Source organism: Harpia harpyja, chromosome 4 (assembly GCF_026419915.1).
Source record: "Harpia harpyja isolate bHarHar1 chromosome 4, bHarHar1 primary haplotype, whole genome shotgun sequence".
Classification (NCBI taxonomy): Eukaryota; Metazoa; Chordata; class Aves; order Accipitriformes; family Accipitridae; genus Harpia; species Harpia harpyja.
This window is the reverse complement of record NC_068943.1, coordinates 81267376-81291364: the sequence shown is the minus strand read 5'-3', so window position 1 is coordinate 81291364 and position 23989 is coordinate 81267376. Positions and strand designations below refer to the sequence as shown.

The following is a 23989-nucleotide window of genomic DNA, read 5'->3' as shown; positions in this document are numbered from 1 at the left end:
GGACCCTTTGGGATGCAGTGGGGACATTTTGGGGCCCAAGGTGATACTTTGGGACAGGAGGGGATGCTTCAGGGGTGCGGCGGTCGTTCTTTGGGATCCGACGGGAACACTTTGGGATGCAGCGGGGACACCTGGGGACACGAGGGGCCGCTCTGGGACACGAAGGGGAAACTTCACCCACCCCCACCCCCCCCCCGCCACGGGGACAACTCGGGACCCTCCGGGGCGGGGCAGGGGCGGGGACCGACCCGGGGTCCCGGCGGGGCGGGGCGGGGCGGGGGCGGGGACCGGCCCGGGGCGGGGGCGGGGGGGGCCGGGGGGCAGAGCCCGGGCCGAGCCCCGCTGCCGGCCCCGCTCCGCGCCCCCCGCCCCGGCTCCATCTTGTGCGCGGCCGCCGCCGAGCGGCTCCAGGTGCGGGGGGGGGGGACGGGGGTCGTTTTGCTCGGTCCCGCGTAGGGACCCGCTGGGGGGGCGGGGGGGGGGGGGGAGAGCGACCCCGTGGGGCGGGAGGGGACCCCGGGGCGGCCCCCACCTCGGACGCACGGAGTGATATCCCCCCCCCCCCTTCCCGCCCCTTGGGACCCCCTGGGAGCGCCCGCCGTCGTGTCGTGTCCCCCCCCCCGCCCCGCGGCCGTACGGGACCCCCGGGGCTATAGGGGCCCCCTGGGACCGATGCCCCCCATAGAGCCGTGCAGGACCCCCAGAGTGACCCCCCTCCCCGCCTTGGGACCGCCGGAGCGACCCCCCCCAGGAGGGTCATGCGGGACCCCCATCAGTCCCGTGCCCCCCCCGCGCCCCTTGCAAGCGGGGCTGTGCAGGACCAGGGACCGCATCAAACCGCCAGCAGCGACCCCCCCCCCCAGAGCATCACAGAGCCCCCCCAGACGCCCCCCAGCAGCGACCCCCCCCCGGCAGGGACCCCCCCAGACACCCTACACACACTTGCCCTTGCTGCCACAAGCCCCCCCACCCCCACCCCAGTGCTCGGCGCTGCACAGGCAGGATCCGACCCCAACGGAACCGGGGGCAGGGACCCCCCCACCAGGGCCGGGAGGTGGGGTTCCCCCCCCGGGGCTGCCAGCCCACCCCCTCCCCCAGGACCAGGCACCAAGGGGTTACGGCACAGAACCGGCTTTGGTGGCCAAAATCCCTCTTAAGGCTTTAATCGTGGTGGGAATTGGGGGGGGAGGAGGGGGGGAGGGCCACCGTGTTGTGTCGTGTGTGTCCCGTCCCCCCCCCCGGCTGTCCCCAGCCCTGCAGGGGGCGGGGGAGCAGGGACAAGTGCACCCGGCCTGGAAATTTAAGCCAAATCACTAAACCTGGCTTAAAATTCAATGGGATTTAGGGGAAAAAAAAAAGGGGGGGGGGGATGCGCTGGGAAGCGGGGTTGGAGGTTTGGGGGGGCATGTCTGGCACCCCCCCCCTCCGGTGGGGGGCCCATGCATTAGTCAGGGTGTAAAGGTCGGTGTTTGAACGCGCGGTGCGGAAGTGTCCCCGTCCCCGTGTCCCCGTCCCCGGCGGTGGCTCCCGGCTGGCAGCAGGTAGGGAGGGCAGGGCTGGGTGCCCCCCACCCCAGCAGGATGGGGTGTGTGTCCCTCACCCCAGCATGGGCACCCGCTGGGGACCCGCTGTCTGACCTGTGCGGTGACATGGGGGTCCCAGCCGGCTCTGCCCCGGGCTGGTGTCCCGTGGGCCTGGCATGGCCGGGTGTCCTGCTCCCCATGGGGACGGGGACTCAGAGGCCCCGCTGCTGCATCAAGGATGGCTTGGGGGTCCCCATGGCCCCATAGGGACTGGCTGTGAGGGTCCCCATAGCCCCACAGGGACCGGTCTCTGGGGTCCCTATAGCCCCATAGGGACTGGCTGTGAGGGTCCCCGTAGCCCACAGGGACCAGACTCTCGGGGGTCCCCATGGTCCCATAAGGACTGGGCTCTGGGGGTCCCCATGGTGCCATAGGGCTGGGTCCCCGCAGCCCCATATGGCCCAGACCTCACTCTCCTGATCCCAGCTCCTGCCCCATGTCACCATGGCCATGGTGGCGGGATGAGGGCAGCCCCCCCATGTACTGTGGCTGAATCCTGCTCCAGCCTGCACCCAACATCACCCCTTCCCCTCAGTCCCCCCCCCCAGGTGACACTGCCTCTGGAAGGCCCCCCCGGGGCAGGGATCCATCTAGTGGGAGACACTGGGTCCTGGCCAGGCATTTTGGGGTGCAGGGTGGGGGGAAGAGCATCTGCGGGGTTCCCAACGCCTTCCCGGTCCCCCCATGACCGCAGACCCCACCGTGCCGAGATGGCACCAGACGCCTGAGCCACCCCACCCCCGGCGGGGACCAGCCATGGAGACGGTCGTCATCGTGGCCATCGGGGTGCTGGCCACCATCTTCCTGGCATCCTTCGTGGCACTGGTGGTGGTCTGCCGGCAGCGGTACTGCCACCCCAAAGACCTCCGGCACCACTACGACACCAAGTGAGTGATCCCGCGGGGGTGGCATCGTCCCCGTCCCCACCGGGTGAGGGGGGTCAGGGAGGGACCCCAAACCCCATGGGCTGGGGACATGTCCACCATCATCAAGGGGATGATGCTGGGGACACATCCAGCATCATCAGGGTGTTGGGGGCAGGGGGGGAGCCTGAGGAGGTGGCCCCGTCCCCAGGGATGTCCCCCATGTCCTCAACAGACCCATCGTGGACCTGATGGGGACCGCCGAGACACCCTCGGAGCCCTCGGAGCTGGAGCTGGACGATGTGGTCATCACCAACCCCCACATCGAGGCCATCCTGGAGAACGAGGACTGGGTCGAGGACGCCTCGTAAGTGTGTGTGTGTCCCCGGTGTGCCCCATGTCCCCCCCTCCACTGCTGAGGACCCCCATGCAGTGCCAACCCCCCCCCATCATGGGATGCAGGTAGTGGAGATTTGGGGTTACCAAGCTATGGCCGGTCCCAAGAAGGGACAGTCCTCAAGCTGGTCTCTGGGTGGGAATGTTCCCAAGGGTCTGGGGGACACGGGGTGTGGGCAGGCAGGTGGGGGGGGACGTGGGGGGCGAGGACAGGGGGGTCCGCCCAGATTCATGCCCTCCTGCTTCTCTGCAGGGGTCTGGTGTCCCACTGCATCGCCATCCTGAAGGTGAGTCCAGGGGGTGGCACTGGTGGCAATGGTGGCACTGGTGGTACCAGTAGCACTGAGTCGACCATGTCCCCACTCCCGTTGTCCCCCAACCCCCCCACAGATCTGCCACACGCTGACGGAGAAGCTGGTGGCCATGACCATGGGCTCGGGCGCCCGGGTGAAGTCCCCCGCCAGCCTGGGTGACATCATCGTGGTGGCCAAACGCATCAGCCCCAGGTGACGGGGGAGTCCCGGCGCTCTGGGGGGGGGGGGTTCTGATGGAGGGTGTCACCACAGTGTCCCCAGGCGTTAACGCCATCCCCGCCGGCAGGGTGGACGACGTGGTGAGATCCATGTACCCGCCGCTGGACCCCAAACTGCTGGATGCGAGGTGACACCGGTGGGAGGGACAGGGACACTGCCTGGGTGGGGGGGACACCCATGGGTGGGGACACACACACCAGCGCCAGCCCATGCCACATAGCTGGTGACAACCACTGCGGGGTGACCCAGCAGGATGGGGGCAAGGGGGGAGGATGGACACCTCCACACCCCGATGCTGCAGACAGGGAAACTGAGGCACTAGCCACGTTCCCGGTGGCAAAGCCACCATCCCTGTCCGGCCCAGGGCAGGGAGGTGACAAGGCCACCGTGTCCCCGCAGGGCTGCGGCGCTGCTACTGTCGGTCAGCCACCTGGTGCTGGTGACCCGCAGCGCCTGCCGCCAGCCCGCTGCCCGCCACTGGGTTGAGCGGTCGCTGGCGGCCGCCGAGGAGCACATGGCGGTGCTGCGCCAGGCCGCCATGGCCACCGAGACCGACCGGCCACCGGCCACCGAAGCCTTCCGGCAGGAGCAGTCGGCCATCTGAGACCCACCCCCCCCCCCAACCACCTTGACACCCCTCGTTGGCAATAAAGCCCCTGGGATGTCGTGTGCCCCCCCCCCCCACCCATCGTGGGGGTCTCTGGGTCTGACCTGGCTCTGTGATTTCTGGCTCGGGGAGGGGGGGGTGTTGAGGGAGGATGAGGGGGTTTGGAGGGGCTTGAGGGGGGAGGTTGGGAGTTTAGGGAGGGTTTGGGACAGTCGAAGGGGTGTTTAGGGGGGTTGGAGGGGATTGGGGGGGTCTTGGGGGTTTGGCAGGGGTGTCAGGGGAGATTTGGGGGAGGTTGGGGGGATTTGGGGGACATTTGAGGGGGTTAGGAGGGGCTGGGGGGGAGTTTAGGGAGGTTGGGGTGATGTGAAGACTCAAGAGACTGTTATAAACAATTATATTAATTGTTAATAATTGAGGCCTGTATGTGTAATCTACTGACTGTGGTGATGTCCTTTCATCCTGTTTTTTGTGTTTTGTATCTTTGTATCCCTTGATTTATGTTCGCCTAGGCAAGTTTAAACCCTTTGGTATGTAAGAAAACCTTGAGCTTTGTTAACAGTAGGCACAAAGAGCTAAGAAACCTTGAGTTCTGCTGAGCTTCGTGATTAAAACTGGCCAGGGTCAGCTAACTGGGAGGAAAGAGATAAACCACCTGGGATGACCCACACTGCGCATGCCTTAAGAGAAAGGTCAAATAGCGGACACCGTGAGGAAGACTAGCGAAGACCACCAGAGGACGTCCGAAAGACCACCAGAGGCCTTAACACGCATGCGTAACGAACATTATAATATGTTAATGACTTCTCGGAAAAAGGATGAATATGTAACGTGTTTCTCGGAAATCTAATGCATATACATGAACGCTCTGTATTTAGTCTGTACACTAAAGCCTAACGGGGTGCACGATAGGTGGAGCGATCCCCCGTGCAACCAGCGCTGCTAATAAAGAATACCTACTTAATAGTTAAAATTAACTATTGAGTCAATGTCCTTTGAATCAATCTGGCGACCCAGATGGGACTTTCTCTGCTCGGCTGCAGGACCCGCTGAGAACAGGACTCCCTAGGGTACCCCCGGGATTTTCCCGGAGGGGCTCCTCGCCTCACTCGGATCACTGCGGGAGCAGACAAGAACACCATCGGAAAGAATAAAAGGTATTCTTTAAATTATTAGTTGGGGACCGGTCATTTGGGCTGTCCATAAGTCATAAGATTTACTTATGCAGGATGGCGTATGCCAGGTAGTTGATGCTCTTGGTATACCTTTGGTTTTGGTTTAATACGTGTCTGGACATTTTTGTTGCAGTATACTCTGTATGCTGTTGTGCACTTTGCGTGCTTTTGGTTTAGTGCCCATACATGTATTTTGGTTTCTGGTTTAGCTTTGTTTCAGACCTTTTGGCTAACTGAATGTGGTAAACGACTATTGGATTGGAAACGGATTACGGAGATCATCGTGAGTTTTGAGTCAAAATTGTGATAAAATCGAGTAAAAAAAAAAAAAAAAAAAAAAAAAAAAAAAAACGGTGAATTGAATGCTTGGGTGAGTGAGAGGCAGCTGCAAAGTGTGTGTGAAATTCCGATCCGCAGACTCGTATCTCCGTAGGAGGTACGACCGGAGGTGAATGAAGTGTGATTGATTTACTGATGATTTGGGACGTGAACTTATACATTACTATTATAGTTATAACTTTGAGCTTGGTTATCTTATTAACCTTGTGTTGTTGTTGTTGGAAGAAGTTCCCTGTCTGGTGTATTCTATAAATGTGGGTATTTGAATGGTGTCTTCTGCATCCAGGAAATGAGTGTAAACCCGTATATATCCTAGAGTGTATGTGGTGTAAACAAAAGCTACAAATAGATTGTGGAAAGGATATTGAATGCCCTAAGTGTCGGGTCTGGGCTTCCTGGGACAAAAGAGAGAGAGTCACGTATATAGCAGGAATAATTTGTGGTTGGGAAGGTAAAAATCAGAGCAAGTAATATGGGAGGTAGGCAGAGCGGTGGAATACTGAAAAAGAGCCCCTTAGGTTGTATCCTAGCACATTGGAAGGAAATTGGGGGACCCCCAGGTGGGAATGTGGATAGAAAAACTCTGATAAAATATTGTAATCAATGGTGGCCCTTATATAAATTAGATGATGATGAAAAATGGCCCTTGAATGGGACACTAAACTACAATACTCTGTTGCAATTGATGCTATTTTTGAGACGAGAGGGAAAATGGGATGAAGTAATGTATGCAGATATGTTTTTCACTTTAAGAAATCATTCAGACTGGCAGAAGAAATGTGGCATTAATTTGGCCCCACAAGACCCTCTCGTGCTAGCGATAGAAAAAGAGCAAAGAAAGAGTACGGGAAAAATGAAAAGATGTTGCTCAGCATGTAGTATAGGACAAAGGTGTATAAAATTAAAGAAAAATGAAGAAAGGATGGAAGAGGACCTCGATCTCTCTCTTTCTGTATTACCTCCACCATCCTCAGAGGGAAATTCCATTGAGGATGCGGGTGCGGAGGAACCTGAGGAAAATACAAAAACAAAAGATTTAGGTTTCACACCTATAACGGCCCGTACTCGAAGTAAGATGGGCCCTATTATTCAGGCTCCTCTGAGACAAGCGGTGGGGGTTACTGGCCCCACTAGAATTAAGATACCATTTACAATGAATGATTTGGATTCATGGAGAGAAGTAGTAAAGGAATACCGAGACGACCCCGAAGGAGTTGCCAAAAGATTCGAGCTGATTGTTAAAAATCAAGACCCAGATTGGAAGGACATCGATTTAATGCTGGATGCCTTAACTGAGACTGAAAAACAATTAATAATAAAGAATGCACGAACTCAAGTGCAAATTCAAATAACTGCTGGGGTTTTACCCGGTGTGGTAGATAACCACATACCGAGAACCGACCCCAATTGGGACCCTAATGATAACCATGATTACCGATTATTGAAAAAATATCAAGAATGGATAAAAATTGGTATTGAGAATGCAGTACCGAAAGCAGTTAACTGGTCAAGCCTGTACGCAGTAAAACAAGGTCAGACTGAAACTCCCACAGAGTTTCTTGACCGGTTAAGAGCAGCAATGCGGAAATATACTACATTAGACCCTGTTTCTGAGGTAGGGAAACAGCAGCTAGTCTCTTTGTTCTTGGGACAATCCTCAGAGGATATAAGAAGGAAACTTCAGAAATTAAAAGGGACAGAGATAAGGGATTTAGAAAAGTTGATAGAAGAGGCCTGGAGAACGTATCGGAATAGAGAAGGGGAGGAGAGACGAAAAATGGGAACAGCTATTGCCGCAGCTACAGTAGCCGCGCTGGGAAGACAGGATAACTCCCTTCGTGGGAGGGGTCGGGGAACTGGAAGGAGGGGAGGCTCGCGCCAGCCCCTAAGGTCAGATCAATGTGCTTATTGTAAAGAAATAGGTCACTGGAAAGGACAATGTCCCAAGCTGAGTGGAGCACAGGCTGTTGTAGCCAATATCACCTCTGGTCAATGAGGGGGACCGGGGGAATCCACCCTAGCGGATCCACTGGTTAAAATTAAGCTAGGGAAAATAGAACAAGAGGTGGATTTTCTTGTAGATACGGGGGCGTCCTATTCAGTGTTAAATCAAAAGCTGATACCGGAGGATGAAGAGTTTGTGACTGTAATGGGAGCTACTGGCCAGCAGAAAAAGGCTTATTTTCTAAAACCGCTTAAATATAAATTAGGTAAACAAATGGGAATACATAAATTTCTGTATTTGCCCGGATCTCCGAAATCCTTGTTGGGCCGCGATTTGCTAGAACAATTGGAAGCAGAAATTGTTTTTGAAAAAGGAAAAATGAAATTGAAAATCAAGGAGGACCAGCTAATTAACATTAGAAAATATAAATAAACAGATTTTGGGAACCAGGGCTAGAGGATTAGATCAACCAATTCATCCCTTTAAACCAGGTGACTATATATATGTAAAGATCTTTTCAGGACAACCCCTGGAGGAGAAATGGGATGGCCCCTATCAAGTGTTACTGACGACCTTCACTGCCATTAAGATCAAGGAACAGCCGGCTTGGATTCACTATTCGAGAGTGAAGAAAGCACCTGAGAGGCCATGGACGGTCACCTCTACAGGACCCACAGGTCTGCGATTTTCCAGATCATGATAATAACTGAGTTATTACTTGGTCCAAATGAAGCTCGGTGGAACTCGAACTCACATTTCTCCTTGACACAAAACGTTTCCCAAATTCTGAACAGAACTGATTGTTGGATATGTACTCACATGCCAGAATATGGTGGAAAAGGGATCTCGCTGATTGGCATCCCGATACCAAGTAACCACTCCTGGGCCACTCTTTGGGAAAGTACCACATGGTATACTGGCAATGACGAAGTTCAGAAATTAGAAATAACTAGTCCTAAGGCCCAGGAGCCTTATTGCACGTGTGTACAGAGGTGTAATCCACCTAAAGGACTCGGAAAACTTGACTGCGTTAATGGGACGTATGTAGGGAATCACACAGTTTGTAATAAAACTATAGATATTGGAACTTCAACTTCCGTTAATACTACAGCATGGCCAGTGCCAGAGGGAAAAGGATGGTACTGGCTATGCAATGACACTGCCCGGAAAGTTTTACCAAAGAATTGGATGGGAACATGTACTCTGGGAGCTGTAGTACCGAATATGACTATACACAGTTCTCCACCAAAAGGATGGGTGCGAACACACTTTCACAGGTTTAGACAAGAAGTTGAAAATCCTTTAGTAAGGAGACCTACTGCCTTTCACAGCTTTGTCCGATGGTTCCTTCCATGGTTGGGAGTAAGTGAGCTAGAAAAAGCCATAGTTAATATTTCAGCAGTAATAGAGAATCTTGAAAATAAAACAATTGATGTAATAAAAGCCCAACAATTGGAGATATCCAGTTTATCTCAAATTGTACAACAAAATAGAATGGCATTAGATCTATTATTGGCCTCTCAGGGTGGAGTATGCACAGTTATAAACACGAGTTGTTGCATGTATGTGGATCAAAGTGGAAGGATATCCACTGACTTAGAAGAAATTTGGAAACAGACCAAAATACTACATGAAATAGCAAAGGATGACACTTCATGGGGATTTCAGGAATTATGGGATAAATTAACCTCATGGCTACCGAACTTTAAATGGTTAAAGCAAATATTCATAACATTTATAATTCTCATAGCCTTAGGGATAATAGTATGCGTAATGCTTAAGTGTTTCATGTGGTGTAGCCAGAACACCACCGAGAGCTATGAGAATTGGAAGCGGAATAAAATTAAACATCAAGTAGAAACTGGGAAATATTTCGCTCGGTCTCTTGAAAATAACGGAATTATATGATTGCAAAAGAATTTGCAAAGGTATAAAGAAAAGGGGGGAATGATGTGAAGACTCAAGAGACTGTTATAAACAATTATATTAATTGTTAATAATTGAGGCCTGTATGTGTAATCTACTGACTGTGGTGATGTCCTTTCATCCTGTTTTTTGTGTTTTGTATCTTTGTATCCCTTGATTTATGTTCGCCTAGGCAAGTTTAAACCCTTTGGTATGTAAGAAAACCTTGAGCTTTGTTAACAGTAGGCACAAAGAGCTAAGAAACCTTGAGTTCTGCTGAGCTTCGTGATTAAAACTGGCCAGGGTCAGCTAACTGGGAGGAAAGAGATAAACCACCTGGGATGACCCACACTGCGCATGCCTTAAGAGAAAGGTCAAATAGCGGACACCGTGAGGAAGACTAGCGAAGACCACCAGAGGACGTCCGAAAGACCACCAGAGGCCTTAACACGCATGCGTAACGAACATTATAATATGTTAATGACTTCTCGGAAAAAGGATGAATATGTAACGTGTTTCTCGGAAATCTAATGCATATACATGAACGCTCTGTATTTAGTCTGTACACTAAAGCCTAACGGGGTGCACGATAGGTGGAGCGATCCCCCGTGCAACCAGCGCTGCTAATAAAGAATACCTACTTAATAGTTAAAATTAACTATTGAGTCAATGTCCTTTGAATCAGGGGGGGGCTTGGGGGTTTGGTGGGGGGTTGTGGGAGATTTGGGGGACATTTGAGGGGGTTAGGAGGGGCTGGGGGGGAGTTTAGGGAGGTTGGGGGGGGCTTGGGGGTTTGGTGGGGGGTTGTGGGAGATTTGGGGGACATTTGAGGGGGTTAGGAGGGGCTGGGGGGGGAGTTTAGGGGGGTGGGGGGGGCTTGGGGGTTTGGCAGGGCGTTGTGGGAGATTTGGGGAGGTTTGGCAGGGGGGAAGGTTGGGGGCATTGGGGGGGATGGGGAAGTTTGGAGGGGGTTGGGGGGATTGGGAGTTCGGGTGGTTTGGGGGGGGGCTTGGAGGTGCTGCCCACCCCAGGAGCGAGGCCCCAAGGGGCCCGCAGGGCTCAGCACCAGCGCGGTGCAAGGCCCTGTGCCCCGGACAGGGGGTCCGCGGCCACCACGGCTGGGCCGCTTTGGGGGTGGGGGGGGGCAGGACCGTGGGGCGACACCCCCCCCCCGCGCCGCCACCCCGGGCTGAGGCCTGGCCAACTCATCGCACTCTGTTCCCCGTGTGGCCGGGGGGGGGGGGGGTGCGGTCATGTGGCCCCGCGTCACGTGACGGGGAGGGTGGGGTAAGGGGCTAAGGGTGAGGAGGCGGTGCTCCCAGCCCCCTCTCCCCGAGTTGGCCAATGGCAGCGGGGCGGGCGGGGAGGTGGGCCAATAGGGGGGGTAGGGGGGTGGGGCTTGCTGCTGGCCGGCACCGCGACCCTGGCGGCGGGGCTGGGACCGGCACCGGGAATGGGAGCGGGAGCGGGTACGGGCCGGGGGGGCCGCGCCGGGCACCGGGTCGGGGGGAGCCGGGTGCTCGGGGGGCACTGGGAGTCACAGGGTGCCCTAGGGGCAATGGGGGGCACTGGTGGGCACTGGGAGGCACTGGTAGTCATGGGGGGGTTCTAGGGGCACTGGGAAGTACTGGGAGCACTGGGTCAGGACCCCCTGGAGGACTGGGTCAGGACCCCCGTGTCCCGGCAGCCTGGGGGGCTGTGAGGCACCCACAGGTGCGGGGGGGGGAGGGGTGTCACACCGCGTGGGGAAAGGGAAGTGAAAGTGATTGTGGAAGTGGGTGGCGGGGGGACGGGACTGTGCAGGGGGGTGCAGGGCAGCCCTTGGCACCCATGGGTGCTGCTTGGGGGGTGCTCTCACCCTCCCCCCCCCCCCGCCAGCGGTGCTGGCTTCCTGCGCCGCGGGGAGATGTTATCGGGGTGCTGCGGGCAGCGGTTGGGGTGCCAGACACCACAGCGGCCCCTCCCGCCACGCGTGGGTGCCCCCCCCGGCACCCTGAGGTGCCCCCTTTAGGCACCCGGCGGGGGGGGCGGCTTTCCCAGCACACGGCCGAAAGGAGAAGCGAGAGCGGGGGGGTGGTGCCAGGGCAGAGACCTGCCCCCCGCCCCCGGTGAGTGGGGAAACTGAGGCACGGCGGTGCCGGGGGGGGGGTCTGCTGCCCGCAGGTGCCCCCACTGCCATGAGGACCCTCCTGCTGCTGTGGCTGGCCCTGGCCGGAGCCTGCGCCTGGCTGCGATGTCCCGATGGGCAGCCGTGCCCCGCCACCCCGGTGAGTGCCCAAGGTCGGGCAGGGTACGGAGGGGGGGTGCCCGCATCGGTCGGTAACCCTCTCCGTGGTCCCCCCCCCCCCCACCAGGTCCTGCCTGCCAGCAGCGCGGCAGCGTGCCAGGACGGCTCACCCTGCCCCACCGGCGCCAGCTGCCCGCTGCCAGAGGTGAGCCTACCTAGCGTGCCTCAGTTTCCCCCCTCTCTCTGCCATTTGGGGGGGGGCTTTTCCCTCCCTGCAGCCCTCCCACCCCCCCTTCTCTCTCTCCCCAGGGAGTCCCCTGCGCCGGTGGCCACCACTGCTGTCCCCGCGGGTCCCGCTGCAGTGCCGACGGCAAATCCTGCATCACGTCCCCAGGTATGGGGGGGGCCGCACGTGGGTGGGCCTGGGGGGGGGGGACAGGGGATATGGAGGTCCCTCACCCCATTCCCACTCTCCGCAGCCCCTCGTGCTATCCCTTGTCCCGACGGACAGTCCGAGTGTCCCGATGATGCCACCTGCTGCATGACAGCGAGCGGCACCTGGGGGTGCTGCCCCATGCCCCAGGTACGGGGGGGGGCAGGGGAGGATGACACGGGGACATTTGGGGGGGGACGTCATGCAGCCACAGCTGTGACGAGTGGGTCCGGTGCCCGCAGGCCTCATGCTGTGCCGACAAGGTGCACTGCTGTCCCCACACCACCATCTGTGACCTGGCCCACGGGCGCTGCCTGTCACCCACTGGTGACAGTGACATCCCCCTGGGCACCTCCTTCCCCGCCTGGAAGCGCCAGCCTCCGGCACCAGGTAAGGGATGTCCCCCTCCGGGTGGTAGGGTGCCCTTGCTGTCCCCACGGAGGGGACACAGAAGTGGGGAGGGGACACAGTGACACCGTGTGTGTGTGTCTCCTCTGCAGTCGTGTCGCACGAGGTGCTGTGCCCCGACGGCCACTCGGCATGTCCCGACGGTGCTACCTGCTGCCAGCTGCCCTCGGCGCAGTATGGCTGCTGTCCCCTGCAAAACGTGAGTGCTGACCCCACGCCGGGCACCCCGTGCTGGGCACCGTCCACCGGGCACCCTGTACCAAGCACCCTACACCAGCCACCCCATGCTGGGCACCCCACGCTAGGCAGCCTGTCCCAAACGTCCTATGCCAGGCACCCCATGCCCACCAACCCACACCAGGCACCCCGTACCAAGTACCCCATGCCGGGCACCCGGCACTGAGCACCCCATGCCCGGCACCCTGTATCAGGCGCTGTGTCCCAAGCACCCCATGCCAGCTACCCCATACTGGCCACCCCACGGCAGCTTCCCTGTACTGGCAGCCCGTACTGAGCACCCCACGCCAGGCACCCTGTCCCGAGCATCCCATGTTGGGCACCCTGCGCTGAGCACCACATGCCGGGCACCCAGTACCGGACACCCCATGCCACGTGCCCCGTACCTGCAGCCCATACTGAGCAGCCCACACCAGGCACCCCATGCTGAGTACCCTGTCCCAGGCACCCTGTCCCAATCACCCCCCACACTGGCAGCCCACCCTGTCCGTGTCACCGCTGGGACCCCCTGGGTGGGCAGGGTGGGCAGGGTTCTGGCAGACACCGACAGTGGGCTCTCCCCCGGGCAGGCGGTGTGCTGCAGTGATGGGCAGCACTGCTGCCCGCAAGGCACTGTCTGCGACCTGGAGCGCTCCACCTGCACGTCAGAACGGTCCCTGACATCCCTGCCCAAAGGTGAGGACCCCCCCCGGGGGGTAGCCTCCCCTGTCCTCGCCCAGGGAGGGGACACCGGCTGTGATGGTCCCCTTGTCCCCAGCTCGTGATGTGAAGTGTGACGAGGAGACGAGCTGCCCCGACGGGAACACGTGCTGCCGGCTCAGCTCGGGGGCCTGGGGGTGCTGCCCGCTGGAGGAGGTATGGGGGTGCATGGGGGTCTGTCCCCCAAGAGGGACAAGAGCAGGGGACCCCTGTGCCCTCTGGGACAGGCAGATGTGCCCTGTCCCCTGGGTGGGATGAAGGCAGATGTTCCGTGTCCCCCATGAGGGACGGGGAGGGCTCCCACTCCCCCAGTGTCCCTTGGGGATGGGGGTGACACCAGGCCCTTTTGCTGGGCCCCCAGTCAGACCCCCTCTGCTAACTGGGACCAGTTTGGGGATCCAGTGGTGGGAGGTGATGAATGGAAACAAGGCCCCCAGGGTGCTTGGGACCTTCGTGTGTCCCACTGAGGGGGGACAAAAGTGATGAGGGGTCCCCATATTCCCCCGAAAGTGGGGATGGAGCCAGGCTGGGACAGGGTGGGGACAGGGGACAAGGGAGGGCAGGAACAGGTAGGGAGGGGGCACGGTTTGTCCCCTGGGGGTCCTCGGGCATGGAGCTGGGGGTCCCTGGGGAGGTCAGGCTGGGCTCAGACCCCCCTTCTCGCCCCCCCCCCAGGCCGTCTGCTGCCCCGACCACATACACTGCTGCCCCCAGGGGGGCAGCAGTGTATGTGGTCGGGGCAGCAGACGGCCCTGGGGGGGGGGCCGCTTGCCCTGGGTGCAGAAGACCCCGGCGCTGGCCCGAGAGAAGGACGTGCAGTGTGACGAGGAGACGAGCTGCCCCGACGGGAACACGTGCTGCCGGCTGAGCTTGGGCACCTGGGGGTGCTGCCCGCTGGAGCAGGTTTGGTGGGGGGGACATGGTGGGGGGGGGGGCTGTATCATGGCCCCAGGTTTGGGGGATGGAATGGGGGGGCTTGGGGCAGAGTGGGACTTGGGGTGTGGCCCTTTGGGGACAGGCAGGGCTGCGGTGGGGACAGGGATGTGGCCATCCCCACCTCCATCACTGCGCACACACACACATACCCCCCCTCCACGGGGGCTCTGTGGGCACCTTGGGGACATGGTCCAGCTGTCCCTGGGGCTGCTGCTGGGCATGAGCAGGGCTGGGGGGGCAGGGGGCACATGACGTTGGGGGGTTCAGGATGGTACCCAGACCCCTAGGACCCCCAAGTACCTGGATGCTTGGGTCCCCCGGCCACCTGGGTGCCCCGTTGAGCCCAGCCTCTTCCTCGCCTGTCCCCCCCAGGCTGTCTGCTGCGGGGACCACCAGCACTGCTGCCCCCAGGGCTACACCTGCAACATGGCCACCCAGAGCTGCGAGAAGCTGCTGGCACCCACCCCGCTGCTGCGAGCACCCACGTCCCCGCTCCGGGTACCTGCACCCCCCCGCCGGGCACCCATCCTCCCGCCAGCCCTGCTGCGAGCCGCCGGTACCGAGCCCGGTGCCCCGGTGCCCTGCGATGCTGCCCGCTCCTGCCGCAGCGGGCAGCAGTGCTGCCGGAGCCGGGGGGGCTCCTGGGGGTGCTGCCCCTTCCGCCAGGTTAGTGGGGTGGGGGCAGCAGGGTGGGGGTCTGGGTGCCAACCCCTCCCAATCCCTCTCCCCTTCATCCTGTATCTCTTTGCAGGGCTCCTGCTGCTCCGATGGCCGTCACTGCTGCCCTGGGGGGTCCCGCTGCACTGGGGGGGGGTTGGGGGTGCAGCCCCCAGCGCTGGGACCTGCCCGTGCCCCGCAGGGTGCTGCTCTGATGTCCCTGGGGACCCTCTAAGGGTGTCATCACCCCAATAAAAGGTTTTTAGGACAAATCCCATTCCCTGGCTCCTCGGGGCAGGGGGGAAACTGAGGCAGGAAGCAGAGGCAGGGAGTTGGTTTGGGTTTTTTTTTAATATATTAATGCCATCTAACGAACAGGCAGGGACGTGCAGGCAGGTGCAGGCAGCAGCTCCCTGCCCAGCCCGGCCGGGTGCAGGCGGTGCCCGGGGGGGGGTCCCCATGTCCCCCCCACCGCCAGCCCAGTCCCCACTGGCCCCTCTTCATCCTCGCCTCGTAGAAAACGTTTAGAAACATGATTAAAATCCAAAGCCATGGGGCTGGGGGGTCGAGGTTGGGGAAGGACAGGGCCCCCCCCCAGCTCCTATGGCAGCTTGGAGGCACCGCTGGCCCGGGGGGCAGTGCCAGCCCCCCCCGCCCTGCAGGGACACAAGTGGGGACATGCTTCAGGCCCTGGGGGGGGCATGTAGTTCTTGTCCCCCCCCACCCGCTCCCCAAAAGACAGGGAGATGAAGGGCAATATCATGGTGGGTGGGACGTGGCGGGGGGGGGAAAGGGCAGCAGGACCCCATGCGGTAGAGCCCGGTGCCATGGGGGGGGGGACCTGATACTCAGGGCAGGGGGGGGCAAGCACAAAGGGACACAGGTGACCTGGGGCTTCTCCCTCTGTCCCCTCCCCTGGCAGGGGATGGGGACAAGGGATGGGGCAGGGTGGGATGACTGGTGGGAGGGGACAGTGGCAGGACAGGAGGACAGTGGTGGGCTGCGATGGTGGGGGGGGGGTAGGACAGGGACAAGACAGGATGGTGGCAGGGTGGCACGGCGGTGGGCTGGGTGACAGCGGTGGGATGAGATGGTGGCTGGATGGGACAGGATGGTGGCAGGAGAGGACGAGGGTGGGCTAGGGTGACGACAGTAGCAGCGTACCCGCCACCCCCCCCAGACAAGGCCAGAGGCCCCCCCCCCCCGCGCCCCAGCCATGCCACCACTCACTTGACATTGAAGACCATCAGCGGCCGCTCCTCCCGCTTCTGCCAGGGGCTTTTACGGTCGCCCCCCTCGTCCCCCCCCTCGCCCGCCTCCGCCAGCGCTTCCTCCTCGGGGCTGGTCAGGGAGTCACGGGGGGCTTCGCTGGCACTGCTGCGCCCGCTGCCCCCCCCTCGCCGCCCCCCCGCTCCCCGCTTCCAGCAAGGGGGCCAGCGAGCTGTCCTCGGGGGAGGCGACGGGCAGGGGGGGTCGGGTCCCTCCGTCCTCCCCCCCACCTCCGACTCCCCGGGGGAGGCGGGGGGGGGGCGCGGGGCCGGACCCCCTTTCGCCGCCCTGCAGATCGATGTAGGAATGCCGGACCTGGGAGGAACGGCCGTCCAAGGAGACGAACCAAGCTCTTGGAGGGGGGGGCCCCCCCAATTCTAATAACTGCTGCCCCGCCAGCGCCTGCAGCTCCCCGTTGAGCTGGGCCACCGCCGACCCGTCCAGCAGCACCGGGATGGCCACCGAGCCGCTCACCGGTTGGGGGGGCACGAGCCCCCCCCCAATTTTCCCCTTCCTCAAAGGGTTGCCCAGCGGACGGGGGGGGCGGGGGGGCGGCCGTCGCCGCCGTCGAACCGGGTCCCCCATCGCTTTCGGGGGGACCCTCCGGTTCGCCGGGGGCCAGGCGCATGTACCGGGCGGGGATGAGGAGGGTGGGCATCACCCCCCGGTAGACGTCCTCGGGCCCCCCGCCCCGGTCCAGGGGGCCGCAGAGGAGGAGGGGACCCGGGGGGGCCAGCGAGGGCGGGCGAGGGGGGGGCTCGGGCAGCGGGTGCTCGGTTGGCTGCCCCCCGTAACGGGAAAACACTGGGGGCGAGGGGGGCCGGGGGGGGAAAGCGGGGGTCCCCCGGGGATGCTCATCCGGCGGTTGCAGCCCGTCCACCGAGCGGGCGGCCCTGAGGCCGAAGGCTTCGCCGGGGCGCCCATAGTCCTCCGGGGCGGGGGGCTGGCGACGGCGGGGTGCCAGGGTGCCGGCGGGGGTCCGGGGGCCGGTGCGGAGTTGGGGGGGGGCCGGCGGTTGGAAGAAGTCCGGCCGGGCGGTGGGGAGGTCGCGGGTAGGGGGGGGGTAAACCGGGGGTGGGGAGGTCGGTGTCCCCCCCCGAGGACGCCGTCTCCAGGTGGCTGCCACCGCAGAGGAGGTCCAGTTGGGACACCGAGGTGGCCTGGTCCCGCCGAGCGGCGTCCAGCGGCCCCGGCAGCGGCAGCTTGCGGTGCTGCGCCCGCGGCTTCAGGCACCGCCGCCTGCGGGGAGACGGTGGGGGGGTCACCCCGTGGAGGCGGGGGGGGGGCATAGGGAGGGTGCTGGGGTCCCCCACCCACCTCCCTCGCCTGCTGTAGGGTGCTAGAGGAGGGGGCTCCAGCCAGCTATGGGGCACCTGGGGTGATGTCCCTCTCCCACACCAGCTATAGGGCACCTGGGGGGTCCCAAATAGTGGTGATCCCCCCCGCCAGCCAGCTATAGGGTACTCAGGGGTGCTGGGAGGGTGGTGCCCCCTGCCCCCCCATACCCAGCTGTAGGGTGCCAGGCAGTGTGTGACAACCTCCCCCCCCCCCCCCCGCAAGCCATGGGGGTGCTGGGCAGGGGGTGCTGACCTGCAGTAGTAGATGAGGAGGCAGAGGAGGATGAGGACGAGCAGGGCCAGCGCGCCCAGGATGGTCAGCAGGAAGATGGTGTGGTAGGTGGTGATGTCCGTCACGCCCGCCGCCATCGCCACCAGCCCTGGGGGACGGTGAGGTCAGACGGGGCATGGGCAACCCCCCCACCCCCCCCGTGAAAACCCTGCAGGGGCTGCACCCACCAGCACCCCATGGGATGGCTGTCCTCCCCACCACCCCCCTCCCAGGACAGCCCATCCCCAGGGCCATGGGGACAGCGGGACCCAGGCTGGGGGCACCCACGGGTGTCACTCTACCTGTGCTGGGAGAGGGCAGAGCTGCTGCCCAGTATCCCAACTGGGAGGAGACGAAGGTCCAGTAGAGCTGCCGGCCTTCCTTACGGATCAGCCCCGTCCCGTTACGCACCCACAACCCTGCAGGGAGACACGTCCGTTCCCCCGCCCCGGCCGCAGCGGGCTGAGACCCCCCAAACTCATCACCGGCACCGCCACCAAGCCCCATGGGAACCGTGCCACCCCTCTGCCACCCTCCCCCTCAACCAGCGCTCACCGCTCTTGGGGTCAAACCTCCAGGCCGGCACGCTGGTGGCCACCACGGGCCCGGCGTCAGGAGCCAAAGGGACAGACAGCTGGACGGGGCCGGCCAGCGGCACCTCCGTCCCGTTCCCGGTGAAGAGATGGACGCTGAGAGCTGCCACGGGCGCCAGCTCCAGCCAGGTGGCATTGGCTGCAGGGACAAGCGATGGTGACATACAGACGGGATCCCTCGTGGGGTGTCCTCTGTGTACCCCCAAAAAGTCCCGCCGGTGTCCCCGTACCGCTGCCGTCCTGCTCGGCCCCGAGGAAGGTGGGGAAGGCGCGGGTCAGGCTGGGGCCGGTGGCGGCCGTGAGGGACGCGGCGAGCTGGCTGTACGTGGAGCTGCGGGGCAGGCGGGCTGCCCGCCGTGGGAACTGCGCCCACGGCTGCCCCCGAGCACCTGGGGGGGGGGGGGGATGGGACAAGGTGGGTGGCAGCACCCAAGGGTGATGGTGGTGCCACCCACCCCCACCCCACTCTCCATTCCCATCGCTCACCTGGGGATCCCAGGAGGATTTGGACCAGGTCCTCGTAGAGGATGAGGGTGGCCGGGCGCTCAGGGAGCAGGTAGAGGCTGATGGAGGCGTAGACTGCAAGGGGGGGGGTGATGGGGGGGACCCCAAAAATATCCCCCCCCCCGGCCCCCCAAGTTGGGGGGGCTGGGGAGGAGGAGGGGGGGGGTGCTGATGGGGAGAGAGGGGGTGATGGGCCCCACAGAGTGGGTGGGGAGGGGGGGAATAGGGCATCAAAGGGTGGGATGGACATGGGGACAGGGACGGGGACAGGGAGGGACAGGCTGGTGGCAGGCAGCGGGCAGCGTGGGGGCACCCCCCCCTGCACACCCCCATCCTTGCGCACAGTCCAGGCCTGGCACGCCCGTGCCTGTCCCCAACCCTTGCACACCCCAGCCCTCGCACAGCCCAAGCACCCCAATCCTTGCACCCCCCCCCCAGCCTCCCAATCCCTGCGTGCCACCATGCCCTTGCGCACCCCCCAGTCCTGGCACACCCATGCACACCCCAATCCTTGCACACCCCAAATCCGCAGCGCTCCCCGCTCCTTGCACACACCCATGTCCCCAGCCTCACCCACCACATGTACCCCCACCCCTGTGCACCCCCTCCCCGCACACCCCCAACCCCGCACACCCATCCCTGCGCACCCCCAATGCTGCACCCCCATCCCTGTGCACTCCCCATCCCTGCGCACCCCCCCAGCTGAGCGCTCCCACGTGTCCCACCCCCCCCCAGCAAGGTGACCCCATCGATTGCCGCCCCGCGCTGCACCCCCCCTGCCCCGCGCTGGCCCTGGGGACAAGGGCTGGCACCCAGCCCAGGGTGCCCCCCAGCCCCCCCGCCCCAGGATGGGCGGACTTTGGGGCCACCAGGACATGGCTGTCCCCTCCCAAAGGGGCTGGATCCCCCCAAACACCCCTCGGTAAGGGACCCTCCTCCCCAAAATCCCTTTGGGGTCCCCAGGAAGGGACTGGGGTCCCAGTAAGGGACTGCAGGTACCCAGGAAGGTATTGGGGGTCCCCAGGAAGGGACCAAAGGCTCCCAGAAGAGATTGGAGCCTCCCCCACCCAGTAAGGGAGGAATGAGGGACCGCATTAAGGGCTTGGGGCCCCCCCATAAGGGGTTGAGGCCCCCCGTAAGGGACCAGTTCCCCCAGTAAGGGGTCAGGGCCCCTGTAAGAGATCGGAGTCCCTCATAAAGAACCGGCTCCCACAGTGAAGACTCAGGGCCCCCCATAAGGGCACAGAGCCCCCCAGTAAGGGGTTGGGGTCCCCCATAAGGGCTCAGAGCCCCCAGTAAGGGGTTGGGGTTCCCCAGGACGAGACTGGGGACCCTCCATATAAGCCACCCAGTGAGGCAGCAGGGGTCCCCCAGTAAAGGTTTGAGGTCCCCCATAAGTGTTCAGAGTCCCCCCAGTAAGGTGTTGGGGTCCCCCATAAGGGCTGGGGTCCCGGTCACTCACGTGGCAGCTTGTTGACACGCCAGGGGACGGAGGCGGTGACGTAGCCGCGGCGGGTGGCGGTGACGAGGACCCAGGTGCCCAGGCGGTAGGGGACGGGCAGGACGCCGGTGCCCTCGTGGTCGGTGGTGCCGGCCGCCAGCGAGCTGCGGTTGCCGAAGACCTCCAGGGTGGCCTGGGCCAGCGGGGCCAGCGTCCCGCTCTCGTACACCTGCACCTTCAGCAGCACCTCTGCGGGGACACGGGTGACGCGTGGGTGCGGGCACGGGGCACCCCTCATGCCGACGGGTACCCCACAGTGTGCCCTGTGGATGGGGTGGGGGGGCACTGTCTCAGCAGGGTGGTGGAATCCATCCTGGTGGGTCACGGGCACCATCCCAGCAGGGTGGTGGGACCAATCCTGGTGGGTCATGGGCACCATCCCAGCAGGGTGGTGGGACCAGTCCTGGTGGGTCATGGGCACCATCCCAGCAGGGTGGTGGGACCCATCCTGGTGGGTCATGGGCACCATCCCAGCAGGGTGGTGGGACCCATATCAGCAGAATGGTGGGACCCATCCCAGTGGGTCATGGGCATTACCCCAGTAAGGTCACAGGTACCATCCCAGCAGGGTAGCAGGCACCTTGCTGGCAGGTTTGTGGGCACCATCCAAGTAGGACGCCAGGCACCATCCCAGCAGGACAGCGGCACTGTCCTGGGGGGCATGGGCATCACCCCTGTGCCCCCCTGAAGCGGGTGGATGGGGGCTAATTGCTCCAGGGAGCCGTGCCCACGCCGGTGGGACCACCAAGTCGTGTCCTTCCCAAAATCCCCTGCAAGGGGCCAGGCAGGGCCATTCCCCCTCAGGGTGCATGTCACACATGTCACGAGTTTGGGGGGGTCTCCATCCAGTGGGCCTCACCAGCAGCCCAGGGACAGGTCCCCCACCCTAGTCCCTGATGCATGGCGGGATGGGCACAGCTGCGGGGGGGTTGGGGAACCCCACACCCTCCCGTGCCCCCGGCCCCCCCCATGCCGGCGCCATCCTGCGCATGAGCCCGCAGCCCTTGGCAGCCGGCCCGGCTCAGGCGCTGTCACCCTGGCAACGACCTCCTTCATCCCACGGCCCCGGGCGCTTTCGGGACCCCGTGTCCCCCCCCCGGCAGCATCCTGCCCCCCAAAAGCCCTCGCGCCACTGGCAACCCAACCCTCCCCTGCCTCCCCCTTGCCCACTGCCCAGATGTTGCCCAGATGTGGCAATGGGCGAGGGGAGGAATTTTGCAGCAGCTGTTTTGGTGATGAGTTGGGGTGGGGCGGGCGTGGGGGGGGGGGATTGGGGCAATCCCCCCACATACCAGGGACAGCCGGCACCAGGGGGGCAGGAATGTCCCTGCGGCCACATGCCGGCCACCTGCAGCTGCCGGGGGACAGCTGGCACCAACGGCCACCCCCCCTCTGTGTCTTCTGGAGAGGGGGGGCCAAGGTGCCACCCCCCAGCGTGGGGCGTACAGTCCCCCACTCTCTGCTCCCACGGGCAGAAGCCCCCCACCACCGCCAAGGAGTCCCCAGCCGGTGGCACGGCCACCATGGGGTACACTGGCACACCGCCAGCTCCCCAGTGCCTCCCAGTATGACCCCAGGGCTCCATGATGGGTGGGCGGGGGCACCGGCGTGGGAGTGGGACCCAGGCATCCAGTCCTGCACCCTGTCATGTCTGTCACCCCATGGGGATGGGCATGGGTACCGGTGACCCCAGCTGGAAAGCTGAGCCAGCACAGGCAGGTCAGGGCCCGCGGCCATGCCAGGGTCAGGGACCCCCCCTCACGACCCACTGCCCCCCGCCTCACCGCCCAGGCACACCTTGCCCTGGCACAGGGGCACTGCCAGGAGGGTTTGGGGTGTGGGTGGGGGGCCACAGGAGCCACGGGGACGCCAAAGTGGCACGCTGCACCCCAAGGCCCACCCTGCCTACTGAGAGTGGGCAGAGGTGCCTGCAGTGGGGTGACCCCCGCACCCTGCCCAGGATGCGCCACCATCCTGCACCCCTGGGTGCTGCTCAGGACCCCCACCCACCGTCCCTCCCTTCCTCCTGTAGTCCCTGGCCTGAGACCCCCACCCACCACGTCGCATCCCTTGTGCTGCCCAGGACCACCCCCCCACCCTGTTGCACCCTCAAGCTCTGTCTAGGACCCCCCACCCATCATCCTGCACCCCATAGCGTGGGATCCCCACCCACCATGTTGTATCCCCGCTCTGCCCAGGACCCCCACCCACCCTCCTGCACCCCCAAGCTCTGCCCAGGGCCCCCATTTAACCTCCTGCACCCCCAGACGCTCTGCCCAGGACCCCCACCCACCATCCCGGCACCTGCTGGCCTGGACCCCCCACCCATCACGCTGCATCCCCTGGCACTGCCCGGGCCTCCCACCCACCATCCCGCACCCCATGGCCTGAGACCGCCCCCACCCTCTTGCACCCCCAAGCTCTGCCCACGACCCCCACCCACCCAGCTGCACCCCCCTGCCACTGCCAAGGACCCCCACCCACCCTCCTGCACCAGCGGGCGCTCCCCAGGACCCCCACCCAGCACCCTATACCCGCCGGTAGCCGGAACCGCCCGGGGAGAGAGACAGACAGACAGACAGACGGGGCGGCGGGGGGGGGGGGGGGAGCAGACAGACAGACAGACCGGGGCGGGGGGGGGGGGGAAGGTGGACCGGGGAGGGGGGACCCGGACCGGGGTGGGGGGGCCGGTCCCCGGCGGGATGGGGGTCAGGCAGGCGGGGATGGGGGGGGATGGAGGGGCCGGGAGGGGCCGGCGGGGGTCGGGCCGGGGGTCGGGGCGGGTCGGGGCGGGGGCGGGCGCCTCCCCCCGCCGCCGCCGCCGCCGCCGCCCCCCGCACACAAAGGCCGCTCTCACCGTGCGCTCCCGGCTCCGCCGCGCCCCGCGCCCGCCGCCCGCCCGCGGCCACCAGCAGCAGCAGCACCGGCAGCGGCGGCAGGAGGCGGCGGGGCCGCATGGTCGCTCCGCACCGTTACCCCGCCATGCTCCGGCCCGCCCGGCCCGGCCCGCTCCGCCAGCCGCCGCCGCCGCCGCCGCCGCCGCGGGGACCGGGCTCCACCTGCCGGAGCCGCCGGGCACGGCCGCCCGCCCCGCCCCGGTCCGGCCCCCACCCCCGGCCCCGCCCCGGACCCCCGGCCCCACCCCCGGGACCGCCCCGAGCCCCGGCATCCCGGGGCTGACCCCGGTACCGGCGCCCACCCCCTCTTACCCACCCCCGGTACCGGCACCGGCACCCCGGGACTGACCCCGGTACCGGCACCCACCTCCTGTTACCCACCCCCGGTACCGGCACCGGCACCCCGGGACTGACCCCGGTACCGGCACCCACCTCCTGTTACCCACCCCCGGTACCGGCACCGGCACCCCGGGACTGACCCCGGTACCGGCACCCACCTCCTGTTACCCACCCCCGGTACCGGCACCGGCACCCCGGGACTGACCCCGGTACCGCCTCGAGCCCCAGTATCAGCAACCGGTACCGCACCAGCATCCCAGGACTGACCGCGGTACCGGCGCCCACCCCCTCTTACCCACCCCCGGTACCGGCACCGACCCCCCGTACCGGCACCG

General features: G+C 63.5%; 3 protein-coding genes across 5 annotated transcripts; 2 read left to right on the top strand and 1 right to left on the bottom strand.

Annotated features, from left to right (window-relative positions):
• Positions 1–287: 287 nt before the first annotated feature.
• TMEM98 (transmembrane protein 98) lies at positions 288–4085 on the top strand. Of its 2 annotated transcripts, none has more exons than XM_052785045.1 (7): positions 288–411; positions 2278–2470; positions 2682–2813; positions 3096–3129; positions 3233–3348; positions 3443–3502; positions 3775–4085. In XM_052785045.1, the coding sequence occupies exons 2-7, from the start codon at positions 2340–2342 to the stop codon at positions 3977–3979; spliced, it is 678 nt and encodes a 225-aa protein (XP_052641005.1). In that variant the 5' UTR covers positions 288–411; positions 2278–2339; the 3' UTR covers positions 3980–4085. The 2 variants fall into 2 exon arrangements, with proteins under 2 accessions (XP_052641005.1, XP_052641006.1); XM_052785046.1 differs by lacking the exon at positions 288–411 and adding an exon at positions 1431–1541.
• A 6661-nt stretch (positions 4086–10746) lies between these two features.
• Positions 10747–15215, top strand: GRN (granulin precursor). Of its 2 annotated transcripts, XM_052785039.1 has the most exons (12): positions 10747–10815; positions 11510–11613; positions 11701–11778; positions 11883–11967; positions 12053–12156; positions 12249–12396; positions 12507–12613; positions 13221–13326; positions 13409–13506; positions 14026–14253; positions 14659–14952; positions 15038–15215. In XM_052785039.1, exons 1-12 carry the CDS (start codon positions 10800–10802, stop codon positions 15176–15178), a joined length of 1509 nt encoding a protein of 502 aa, XP_052640999.1. In that variant the 5' UTR covers positions 10747–10799; the 3' UTR covers positions 15179–15215. The 2 variants fall into 2 exon arrangements, with proteins under 2 accessions (XP_052640999.1, XP_052641000.1); XM_052785040.1 differs by lacking the exon at positions 14026–14253.
• Positions 15216–15279: 64 nt separating this feature from the next.
• FAM171A2 (family with sequence similarity 171 member A2) lies at positions 15280–23487 on the bottom strand. Its single transcript, XM_052785038.1, is given in 12 exon segments — positions 15280–15599; positions 16174–16352; positions 16354–16695; positions 16697–17275; positions 17277–17451; positions 17803–17929; positions 18123–18239; positions 18376–18552; positions 18644–18802; positions 18900–18992; positions 20380–20607; positions 23276–23487. Coding segments are annotated over 12 exon segments (2331 nt in total). The 5' UTR covers positions 23376–23487; the 3' UTR covers positions 15280–15544.
• Positions 23488–23989: the final 502 nt, after the last annotated feature.